General features: G+C 39.6%; 2 protein-coding genes across 6 annotated transcripts in view; one reads left to right on the forward strand and one right to left on the reverse strand.

Annotated features, from left to right (window-relative positions):
• LOC118796525 (oxidation resistance protein 1-like) overlaps positions 1-2,163 on the forward strand; it is a 102,984-nt gene extending 100,821 nt beyond the window's left edge. For all 5 annotated transcript variants that reach the window (XM_036555464.1, XM_036555460.1, XM_036555461.1 and 2 more), the window contains 2 exons: positions 390-463; positions 1,199-2,163. In XM_036555464.1, the coding sequence (XP_036411357.1) occupies positions 390-463; positions 1,199-1,334 (210 nt within the window). In that variant the 3' untranslated portion in view covers positions 1,335-2,163. The remainder of the gene's footprint in view (positions 1-389; positions 464-1,198) is intronic.
• A 2,129-nt stretch (positions 2,164-4,292) lies between these two features.
• Positions 4,293-10,959, reverse strand: LOC118768831 (hereditary hemochromatosis protein homolog). Its single transcript, XM_036515773.1, has 8 exons — positions 10,930-10,959; positions 10,434-10,577; positions 9,574-9,628; positions 8,578-8,829; positions 7,721-7,993; positions 6,343-6,615; positions 5,894-6,007; positions 4,293-5,253 (listed from the first exon to the last, which is right to left on the reverse strand). The coding sequence occupies exons 2-8, from the start codon at positions 10,455-10,457 to the stop codon at positions 5,249-5,251; spliced, it is 996 nt and encodes a 331-aa protein (XP_036371666.1). The 5' UTR covers positions 10,458-10,577; positions 10,930-10,959; the 3' UTR covers positions 4,293-5,248.
• Positions 10,960-11,183: the final 224 nt, after the last annotated feature.

Below are 11,183 nucleotides of genomic sequence, written 5' to 3' on the forward strand. Positions count from 1 at the left end.
ATGGATGAGTTCTGTGGACACATCAGTTCCGTTTACACTTCCTGAGCCTGAGATGTAGAGCTTCTACACACAGCTGTTTTTTTTGTGGTCTTCCATTAATTAACTAAGCATTTGATAATCTAGCAATTAATCAAGAACACCACTCTCATCTTTCTTAACAAAGAAAGTTAAGCTATGAGTGCATTTAACAAATGTGTCTTGTGGGTGCATGGAGAGCCTTATCGTGAAAAGATTTGTTTTATTAGTGCTTTTTTATTAGTTTTACTGACGCATTGAAAGATTTCAGTGACTCATGCTTTCAACAAGCTGCCTGGTTAAGTTTATTGGAGCTGGTTTCTAATGTATAAGCCCTCATCTAATAGCGTCTGTAACATACCCTATCATTTCAGGTATTCAAGTGGACAGGCGACAATATGTTTTTCATTAAAGGAGACATGGACTCTTTGGCTTTTGGTGGTGGGGGGTGAGTATCTCAGTTTGAGTCAGAAATTCTTATAGAAATGGTGATCGAGTGACTGTTGACCTAAAGTTGGCATACTGGCAAGCTAATGGGTTATAAAACCCAAAAGAGTCAAAAAAAATGAAAAGCAACTTAAAGGTTAGAAATTGCAAGAAAATTTGAAACAGCATATAGAGACTGACTACTTAAGCCACTGCTCTGAAATGGCGGGAAACGTGGTCTTGGAGACTTCAAATGTACTAATCACTTTTTTCTATTTAAGTATCACAAGGGCCAATAGCTTCACAAGCGTAATGCAAGTTTACTGGAATACAAGTTGCTAACTTTTAAGTTTTAAAATTCAATTTAAGTTTAGTGATTTGAATTTTACTGCAATAATTTACTGCATGAAGCAGTAGATATTTTCTGTTCTTATTTTCATTAGTACATGTCCTATTTAAACAGCCTGGAGCCGTTTTACATATTTAAATAGCAAGAGCTGTTTAAAAATATATTAAAGATTATACGGATACCATGATGCAAATCCAGTTTTTCTCGCTACTGTGGCTGGCCTTAAGGGTTTATTTAATGAAATAGTCAAACTGAGCACTGTTATTTCAGATTCAAAAGGATAAACAGTGCTGTATGTAGTCTTCATTGTATTACAGTATAACCTGTCAAGGTCTAGCTCTAACCATGACTTGTTTCATGGCTTTATGAATCTATCATCAGGTAGTGTTGGTACATTCTCTTTTTTAGGGGCGAGTTTGGTCTCTGGCTGGATGGAGATCTTTATCATGGCCGGAGTCACTCATGCAAAACATTCGGCAATCCCATGCTGTCCAAAAAGGAGGACTTCTTTGTGCAGGACATAGAGATCTGGTCATTCGAATAACGCCCTGCGACGGTCGCAAAGACTTCAACTTGGCTCCCAGGAAGCCTGCTATGAAAGCATACTATGACTATGCTGACTGTCTGTTACCACTGCGTCCAATACAGAGCTTCTGTTTGCAAAATGACTGTTTGTCTATTTTATTAACGCTGTGTGTGGCTTGAGTGAGACAGTGTGGAGAGAAGAGACAGTGGGGAATGGTGGAGTTGAAAGGATTTGGACGCCTGGAGTTAAGGACCACGGGAGCATTTACCCTTTACATGTAGCTGGTAACGGTCAGGTTGGGGACGGTTGTACCCCAAAGATCTAAGTTTCAGTAGACGCAGTACATGCCCTCCTGATAACACACTACATACGACTCCAACAGGGTTATGCTAAGGTTGAGCCCTTAACGGTGATCCATAGCACCACACTGTCATTCTGACAGAGGACAAATTTGAAAAAAGGACAAATATTGTAAATGGATGCTAAGAGGTTGTATAATACATTAGATCACATCAGTACACTGATAAGGAAGACTTTTTGACATTTCTCTCTGAGGCTAAGTACAAATTGTTGTATTATAGACCTGTTGTTCACCATCAGCACACCATTGTCTCTTAAGCACAATAGCTATAAGCAGAATACCCCTAACCATGCTGTCATGTTCTCTTCACTGGGTGTATGTGTGAGTTGAGCTAACACCGGCTAATGCTAAGGTCGGAAGCTCTGTGTAGTCTTTGTGGACAGTAACGTGTTGCAATAGATTTGTTAAGTAATATGCAAAATGCTGTCATGTGATCTCACATAATACCAATGGGTGCTTTGTCCACCTGTTGCCCTGACAACAAGCTTTTCTCCAGGTATATTCGAAAAGCCTGAAATGTGAGTTAATGTTTTACATTAATACATGACAATTATATATTTATATATACTATATATTACTATATATAATTATATATGGCTGTTATATGTGTGACAGTGATCTTTTTGTGCTGATATTTCAGCTATTACAAATATGTAATGTATATTATCCTGTAAATTGTTAAAATAGATTTGTTCCTATGTATAAATACAGATACATTATGAGCTATGAAGTGTGTATTGGTGGGTTGCTGCTAATAGCACTTTAATCTAGCAAGTATACAATTAGGATGCCAGGGTTCATTTCCATCAGCTATACTCAGGTTGATTGTTGCCAAGTCATAGCATTAGGCATGTAACATGCACTGGGCTATAACTAGGTTCTGAATGGCAGACAGTATATAGCTGGTGCAACTGAACTTGGCCTGTCCGGCTCATTTAGTGGTAGCTGTACAGTAGTCTTTCTTTAGATCATATTAAAGATGTTAATTGTTTATAGAAACATTTGCTGCTATAAGATCTTAAAAGGGCAGATGTCATGCTCTGTGTTACAGAAGGAGAAATCAAACCAATGCTAAAACGTAGGGGAAAAAAGGCTACACAGAACATGCTGTTTCTCCATGTTGTCCTGTCCGGCAGTGTGGCTTTGTTAGACCGGTGGAGGATGTGAAGTTGTAAATAGGATTCTCAGCAGCTCCCTGCCCCTCTCTGCTCTTCCGCAGCAGGGCTTTTGTCCTCATTGAGTCGCAAAGAACAGGAACACCAATCCCCCCCACCCGAGTAACGTCACCAGATTACAGTGTAATAGTGATGTGTAAATAACAATAAAAATGAATGTTATTATAAACTGGGATGTGTCGTTTGAGTTTGTTGTACATTGTTTTTTTTTTTAGAACCTGTAATTGAAATTATTTGAAAGTTTTCTGTTTTCATCATCTTCAAGTTGTCCATTATTGGGAAGAATGTGAAATTTTTAAAAGATGTGCCAATCCACCAAGGAAGAATGTCCTTGGGTAATTTATAACTTTATGTGGCATTCATTCAGTCTAAAAACACTGATTGCTTATTGAACATATTGATTGAACTGGGCATTGTCATCATGTAAGGCTTGGAGGCGTTGACTTGGCCCTTTGGAGGTTATGCCTGTAAAAGGTCTGTGCTGACATGTATGCATGTGTGAGCAATGTAATTAACTCAGAAATGAGAGAAGCTCTCTATGTAATTTTCTGTCACCCCTGACCAGTAATTACACAAACTGCTGTCTCTTAACAACTATGAAGGATTTCTCTGATGCTATCATGGTGTGTACTTTCAGTTTTGAAGCTCTTATGTAAAAAAAAAAAGCCATAGCACTATATTAGCATTAGCTCAGTGGTTTCAAGTTCAGCTCTTCAAATGTGACTTTTTTAACTGTAAAAATTATTTTGGCAAGAAACAGAAGATACAAGTGAATAAATGCACTGATCATATTGGTATATGGTATTTCCAAGCGGTTTTAGAGATACCCAAAGACTGCACTTCTCTTACTCTGACCACAGTAAGCAGTGGTGAAACCTTGACCACAAGTCATGTCACAGTTTAGTTTTAGCTCTTCTTGCTTATCAACATTTTGAGGTCTTTCATGTTCATATTAAGAAACAATGACATTTAATCTATTTCCTGGTTTAAATTAAATTCAGAAAATATCAACATAAAAACTTGACACCAACAGCTCATGCATGGGAAAAACCTGCCAGAATAACCGATGGAGAGCTGGCTCCCCCTAGTGGTGGATTCCTCCAGTGGTTTTGGTGTTTGTTTTGTTTTTGTTTTTTTTGCATGTGATGTCACAGTGGCCAAGTACCCATAGCTGAAGGTCTTCCAAAGTTCATAACCCAAATACAAAATGGCAGGTCAATATGGAGCTCAAAAGCTTTATGCTGCTACAAAATGTGTCAGCAACTCCTCCTTAACATAGATCAAGCATTAGTATTATTGTTGCTGATTTTATGGTTAGGAACTAAATAGTGTTCTTGTAGGACCAGGATGTTGAAAGGTAAGGAGAAGGTTGATGTAGAGCAGGCCTTCTTTCATATTTTATTCATTTTTATTTGTATTATTGCATTAACAATTCCCGAGACAGTTTACAGCTTACAAAATACATCAAATAACTTAACACATCAAAGGTATAGCAATTTAAATATATATTACAATGTCAAATAAGTTAGAGTTAAGTAATAAACACATAAGCTTCCAAAGGCAACATAAGTCACATTTCCACTCATCCCGCTGTTGGTTATTTATCTGTTGTATGAGGCATTTCCAAGTGAAATCAACCTGACCCCAAAGTATGTTAGCCAGCCCCTGATATTACAGTGGACTGGCCCAGAGTCCAGTCATGTTAAGTACCGTGGATATTTTGGGAAAAATACCAAAGACAGAAAGCACTTGTAGCCAGATAGGAGTCTTACGTCCCTCTCGAGCTGCATGGATTTGGATTTGCATATTAACGAGTGCCATACACCAAGATCCTTCCTGGAGATCTCTCCAAAACAAGAGAAAGAAAAGCACAAACACCCATATGCCTTCCTCCATTATAAAGTAAAGTGCAAACACACAAAAGTATTATTAATTAAAGTCCATATCACCACACTGTGTTGCACGTGGAAGGCACACATGCAGAGAAGGTGGGTCAGTGGAAACGCTGCTCTAGGTAAAACGAATGTTGTTGCAATGTGAGTGTCTACTTCCCAGCTTCCCATTAACTGCCAAATAATACATGTTTATGACACAGTCTGGCCTAACAAGGCTCAGAGATTTTAAGGCATAGATATGACATCCCGGGCACGTTTTTTTATATTTCGGTATAAAAGAGCACAGATGAACGAGTCTCATGTTTTCTGTGGTGAACTTACCATTGTCTGCCACGCAAACCAGTCTCGTCAAATGTATGACACCACCCTGTGTTATCCTCTTAGTGGGCTTGTAACATCATAATTATGACTTCTTGACTGGACAACACTGAGCATGAATCACAAAAGCTTTCACTCATGCTTGTTGATTGACCCTTTGTGCTTGTTGACCGTGCAGTTGTTCTAGCCTGAAGAAATAGAAAAAAAAACATTTTTTACTTGCATGAAAATTTCACATTTCATGTCACTCAGCAAAACTGGCTTTAAAATTTGTTTTAGAAATAATAAGATAGTTGTATGCAGGCTTGGTGCCCAGAGAAAATATAGGGGTGCACTTGCAATCCACGGGTGCGCGGGGGGAAACATAATAAATACTACATCCCTAAGCACCCCCATAGTGCCAGCCCAATGAAGCTGCAATAACATGAGGGAGAAAACTGAATTGGTTTCCGATTGTTCTCCCCCAAAATGTGTCACTGTGCTGCCCCCTAATGGAGAATTTTAAAAGCACACATAACTCGATTATTTTTAAATGCTCTAAAACTATTTTCAGGCAGCCCTGCTCCTGAAGTGCTGAGTGAGTTTTAAAGGTCTTTCACAGTAATGAAGGACCTTGAGGACTAATTTGTCTTCCAAATGATTCAATGATACAGTTAAGCACTTGGATCAAATAAAAACCAGAAGCCTTTTTAGTGCTCCAGAGTTCTGCCACATTATAAGTGGCGATTAAACTATACAGAAGAATATAGTTATACTCCATATATCAAGTAACCACGTATATAATGAGTTCAAATAAATGTAATGGAAGGACTGGTGAAATAAACTCACCTCGTCTCCGTTTCAGGCAGATGACGACACATATTGTAAGCAGAACGACTGCCACAAAACTAAGCACACCCAGTATGCCAATGTGCTTTGAAGACAGTCCCACGTTATAGGGGTCTGAAAAGCAAGGTATGGGGCATTAAACATGACATCACAGTCAAAATCTTACTGAGTCAGGGACCAGATCTTTGTGTGGGCAGTCTGAACTCACACAATCAATTCTTTCATTCAACTAACTATTGCTTGATGTTTACCTATGCACTGATTTCCATCTTTCAGACAGTGAAATTGAACACTGGCTCATCTTGGCATCTTGACCCTTATGCTGTAAACCACTGTCTCTGAAGCTCTTTACTGTTATATTCAGTGATTATTGCCTGTGTGAGTGTTGCAGGTCCCACCGCTGCTAAGCTAACACAATAAGTGGCCTGTGCCTGGTTGCTTCCTCTCACCCCAGTGGACTCGCAGGGGCTCATCGAGGCTGCTGTGCTCCACACGGCACAAGTACTTGTGCTTGTCATCGCTGAGGATGTCCAGGGATTTTTGCACTTGGTAGGTCAGGTCATGGTTGGGTAGGAGGTCTGTGGACAACACGTTTTCAGAGATGAGACTCCCGTCCCGCTCCCAGGCCACCAAGATCTCCTTGGGGTAGAACCCGGTCACCACGCACACGAGGACCACTACTGCTCCGGCCTCTCTGGCTGTGAGGGCGACCTCGGGGCGAACTGTGGGAACATGCGTTCAGTAAGACCACAGGAGGTCCTCAGCTCCAAACAGGTCTCTTTCTGTAACAAAACTCTCACATTCTGACAGACTGTGCTTCTGAGAAAATATAAAATGCCAATAACACAGGTGAAACTGTTTGTCATATTTAGAATACTTCAGCCATACTTCTGTCAATGAAACTGGAATGTTTACTGTCGTCTTTGAAATAAACACCCTCATGAGATGTACTCATAAATAGAATTTGATGTTCAGGTGACACTAGCCTTGCCTAACTAGTTTGCCTACATTAAAGGTTCACTTTTTGCTTTATTTGTTAAGTCTGAAGATGGAGGCAAGGGGATGGCAGATGATAGTGGAAGAGAAGTTTGTCAGAACTGGCCTTGGGGAATGAGAGCAGAACAGGATGTTCCTTTCATTCAGTAACCAGAAGAGTAAGGGAGGGGCATGGAGGAGGAGCTGTTTGCGTCTATAAATATCCAACATACTCTGCAGCAGAAGGAGGAAGAGGGAGGGCAATGTGTGCAGTAGAGGCCACTTCTTGTCTCTCTCCAACATGTAAAAAGGTATTTTATGTGGTATTTACATTCCCAGCCTAAATGCAGAGTTTTGGAGGGGATCTGTTTGGGTGCCGTGTCTTTTCAGCACTGTTTCAAGCATGGTAGGAGGAGGGCACAAAAAAGACCTGATGTCTATTTTCAATGTGTCAAAGCAAAGCACGGTCCAGCTTTAAGATGGTGGAAGCTTTGCATTTGAATACAGGGCTCTTTTTGTGGAAGTGTGTAAGCCAGCATGAAGTCATCTTGATGGTGAACTTTCAGATTTATAGGATCTTATTTCACTGCTATGAAAGAGCCACGCCAGGTATTTCCCCTTGTACAGACATGACGAGAAGGCCAATTATACTAACTGTCTAGTATAAAATATCACAGTCTGTCTAATCTACCGATTATTACCCAGCCCTTTTCCCAAATCAGGTAGGACAGCAAGAAAACCCTAATGGCTAGTATGCATCCTCTGTATTATTTTCTTGGTCATATGATCACCCACCTAATGTAAAAAGTGTTTCCCAAAAGCAGAAATGAAATCAGTATAACCCCAGCTTGCCTTTTCGGCTGATTGTTGCCTCTCCATGCTCATAAAATTTCTTCAGTCTCGGGACGCAGTCTTGTTTTATGTACATCATATTATTGCGGTTCCATATTTTGAAGCCATCCAGAATGTCCTTAAACCCCAGTGCATGTGGATGGTAAGTGGTCCAGCTCATACTCTCCTGGTCCAGCGTGAGACTGTGCTCCCCATTGACAGAGAAATGGTACAGTCCCTGCTGGTTTCCTTCCTCGTCCAGGTGGCAACCGTAGATTAACTGCAGAATTGGTCCTGAAAGAGAACTGACTTTAACACACTAAAAAAATACTGAAAATGAGAATACCTTTTTTTATCCATGAAAACTTCCTCTTGTAGTGCATTTTCACTTTCAACCGTGCTTCTAATGTTCTCTTATATATCCCACCCATTGACTCAGACATATGGAACTTCAAATGACATTATACTTGGAACTGAAGCACATTTAATTGTAATGTATGTTATCATATTCCTTATTAAAATATAATGGTTAATAGACACATAAAAACTTACAATGGAGTGTACAATAATATGTCCCCCTAAACATGCCTCTGTATTGTAAAACTATTGTTTAGGTCTCTATTTCTTGCTACACCAGTTCCAGGAAAAGTATTTACACCAAATTCTTATCAGCTTTAACGTGTGACACAATGTAAATCAATAGTGAATATTCTGTGTGTGTCGTAGTGGTACGGAGCGCTGCAGCTGTACCCTTGAGCAAAATATGTAACCACAATTATTTCATTAAATATTCAGTTGTAAGAATGGGTGTCATGTAAGTTGATCTGGATAAGGGTGTCTTCTAAGGAAGTAATGTCACGTTATCATAAGCATCTCACCTTTCAGCCCCAGTGTTTCATTTGCATCTCTTATGAAACGTCTGAAGAAGCCGGACTTGAAAGTCGTGCAGGTTTCGAGGTCCCTCCAAACAGAGGAGAGAGATGAGTGATGCTTCAGAGGACTGGAAAAGGTCATTGAGTTGCTCTCATAGTGGAATACTCTCAGGTCATCAAGCATGCCATAGGAAGTGTACTCAGGCAGGGAGCTGTGTCCAGGAGCGAAGGTCACGAAAATGATCAAACTGTGGTTTCCTACGGGCAACAAGAGGGTGTCAGGAATGGGCGTTCACTTGATTAATGAATCCTTCTGTTGACTGAGTAGCACCAGATTTGTGGTATATATACACAGTTAGCTGTTGTTCATGTTCTATTTTGACAGTCTGGCGGTACCGGTTGCTATGATACTTTGGTGTCTCAGCAATGTTGCAAAGGTGAGGACTTGTGAGGCAAGTTTTAACTGGCCTCAGCAACATGCATTTGCTGGATTTCTGGAATCAAGATGTTTTTATTACACTATACCTTTAAATTACACTGACTGTACACTGCAAATAAGTAGCTAATGGAATTATTTTAAAGTATCTTGACACTTTTTTGCAAAAAGTACATTGGGAAATCTAAGAATATAGACCACCATAGACTACTACATCACATGAGATAGGAGCCAGCGTTGTGCTGTGGTTATGGTAACTTGGTTTTCATCTCATTCAATTCCCTTGTGGGGCACTGAAGTTGTACCCTGGAGAAAAATGCTCTGTTCTGACCTGCTTTTGTAAATATACAGCAGCAGAAATGGATCGTACTGTAAAAACGTGTACCCTATGAAAACAAATTAACTTGAATATTAATTAAAACAATAATTATTAAAATGATTAACGTTGATATAAACATTAATACTAAATTAATTATTGAAATTAAAAATTTAACTTTAATTCAAGAGCTACCATTCATTTATACTATTTTCACCACCTCAAACAAAAATACATGTTTTCCCCCCACCTGTATAGTCGTTGGCCACAATGACACCTAGGATCCAGCTCAACAGGGCACAAACCTGCTGGTTTAGAGGACAGCAGGTTAAAACACAAAAACGCACAAATAATGCCTTGAAGTATTAAATTATGATCAAGCAAAGTAGCTCGGTAATGTCTTAAAGTTACAGTAACAGTCATCGTACTATGATGAAATACGTTTAGCTTCTGCTTTCGTTAGCACGTTCGTGGCGTAGTCGGTACCTCGTGACACGATATATTACAGGCAGCCTTATAATCTAATATATTCCATTATGATTGTTTCCGGCAAAAAGCGAGGTACTTACAGCGTGAGGTAAATTATTTCGTATTTAAATTGCTGCTTGAATGAATCTAAGGTGTGATTTGACTTCCTCGGAGAACGTTTTATTGCGCGTTATTGACCACAAATACACGTTAGTTGTTGGATTTAACCTGCCACATACAAACCATCCTGTCACTGGTGCTCACTGTTCCGATAATTGATATAAACGATATTTGATATTTACTTAGTCTTGTCAATACAGACACTTACATATAGTTATCGTACAGCTACGTGTTTCATTCCTTGTAACACACTGTAACTGAATCCCCCGATCAGATGCTCAGTTCACGATATTAGAAAAATAAATACAAATTAAATTAGACACGCTGCACTTATTTGCTTGTAATAGATGAACAAATGTATGCAATTATTTATCACCAAAGACCTAGAAAACGCCACCGTACAAGCATCCACGCAGTAATATGATAGCCCATATTCAGGCCACAATAGCTGTTAAATACTGTAAATGTATAACTATTGACAGAGTATTATAATTTACTGTAGATAACATCATCATTACTTGCCTTCTGGGCTTCCATGATTACCATTTCCACGTCTGCTGTGGAAGTTTAGGTTCTCCTAATGCTGTACGGCGGGCAGAAACATTTCCACTCGGAGCGTAGTTTCACTTCTGTCGCGCTTCCTGTATGTCTCACGCAATCCACCGACTGACTCAGAGGTGGTTCGGGAACACAGTAATAGCATTTGCCTTATAAACGATTATCATTGTCAAAAAAAGGATGCTGCTGAAATGAAACATGCTCTTCTGCAACTGATCATATCGCATCCTCTTATTTAAGCATGATAGTGCATATTAAATCTTACAGCGGTGTGTTCAAAATGTATTACGAGTAATAACTGATTTAAAATGAAATTACCGTCGAAAATGGTCAATTTTTTCTGGAATTGGGATTGTTGAATCGTGGAAGTTCCGAAATTCATTTGTTCATGTGTTCTCTCTTCTTGCTGCACTCGCTAAAGACGTAACCTGATTCTACGTATGCGAATTAATGATTATACCTTTCTGGGACAGATGCATGTTGCTCGCAGCGCAACTTCGATTTTAAAGTAAGTAAATTAGAATTAAACGGCCCACATCAATTACAGACTTGCTACTGGAACGCAGCTCAAGCGGTGGTAGTCAAGCACAGTGACGTTTATCGACCCTAACGACTCCGAAATTAGTAAATGTAAACGTAAACAAAAGTGTGTGTGTGAGAGAGAGAGAGAGAGAGAGAGAGAGAGAGAGAGAGAGAGAGAGAGAGAGAGAGAGA

The sequence above is a fragment of the Megalops cyprinoides genome, chromosome 21 (genome assembly GCF_013368585.1).
Source record: "Megalops cyprinoides isolate fMegCyp1 chromosome 21, fMegCyp1.pri, whole genome shotgun sequence".
NCBI lineage: Eukaryota > Metazoa > Chordata > Actinopteri > Elopiformes > Megalopidae > Megalops > Megalops cyprinoides.

Coding starts and splice junctions, on each gene's coding strand:
- LOC118768831 (XM_036515773.1), bottom strand. CDS start 10,457: ATGGTAATCATGGAAGCCCAGAAG. Junction 7,994..8,577: donor TGAAACACTGGGGCTGAAAG/GTGAGATGCTTA, acceptor GTTCTCTTTCAG/GACCAATTCTGCAGTTAATC. Junction 6,008..6,342: donor GCCCCTGCGAGTCCACTGGG/GTGAGAGGAAGC, acceptor CTTGCTTTTCAG/ACCCCTATAACGTGGGACTG.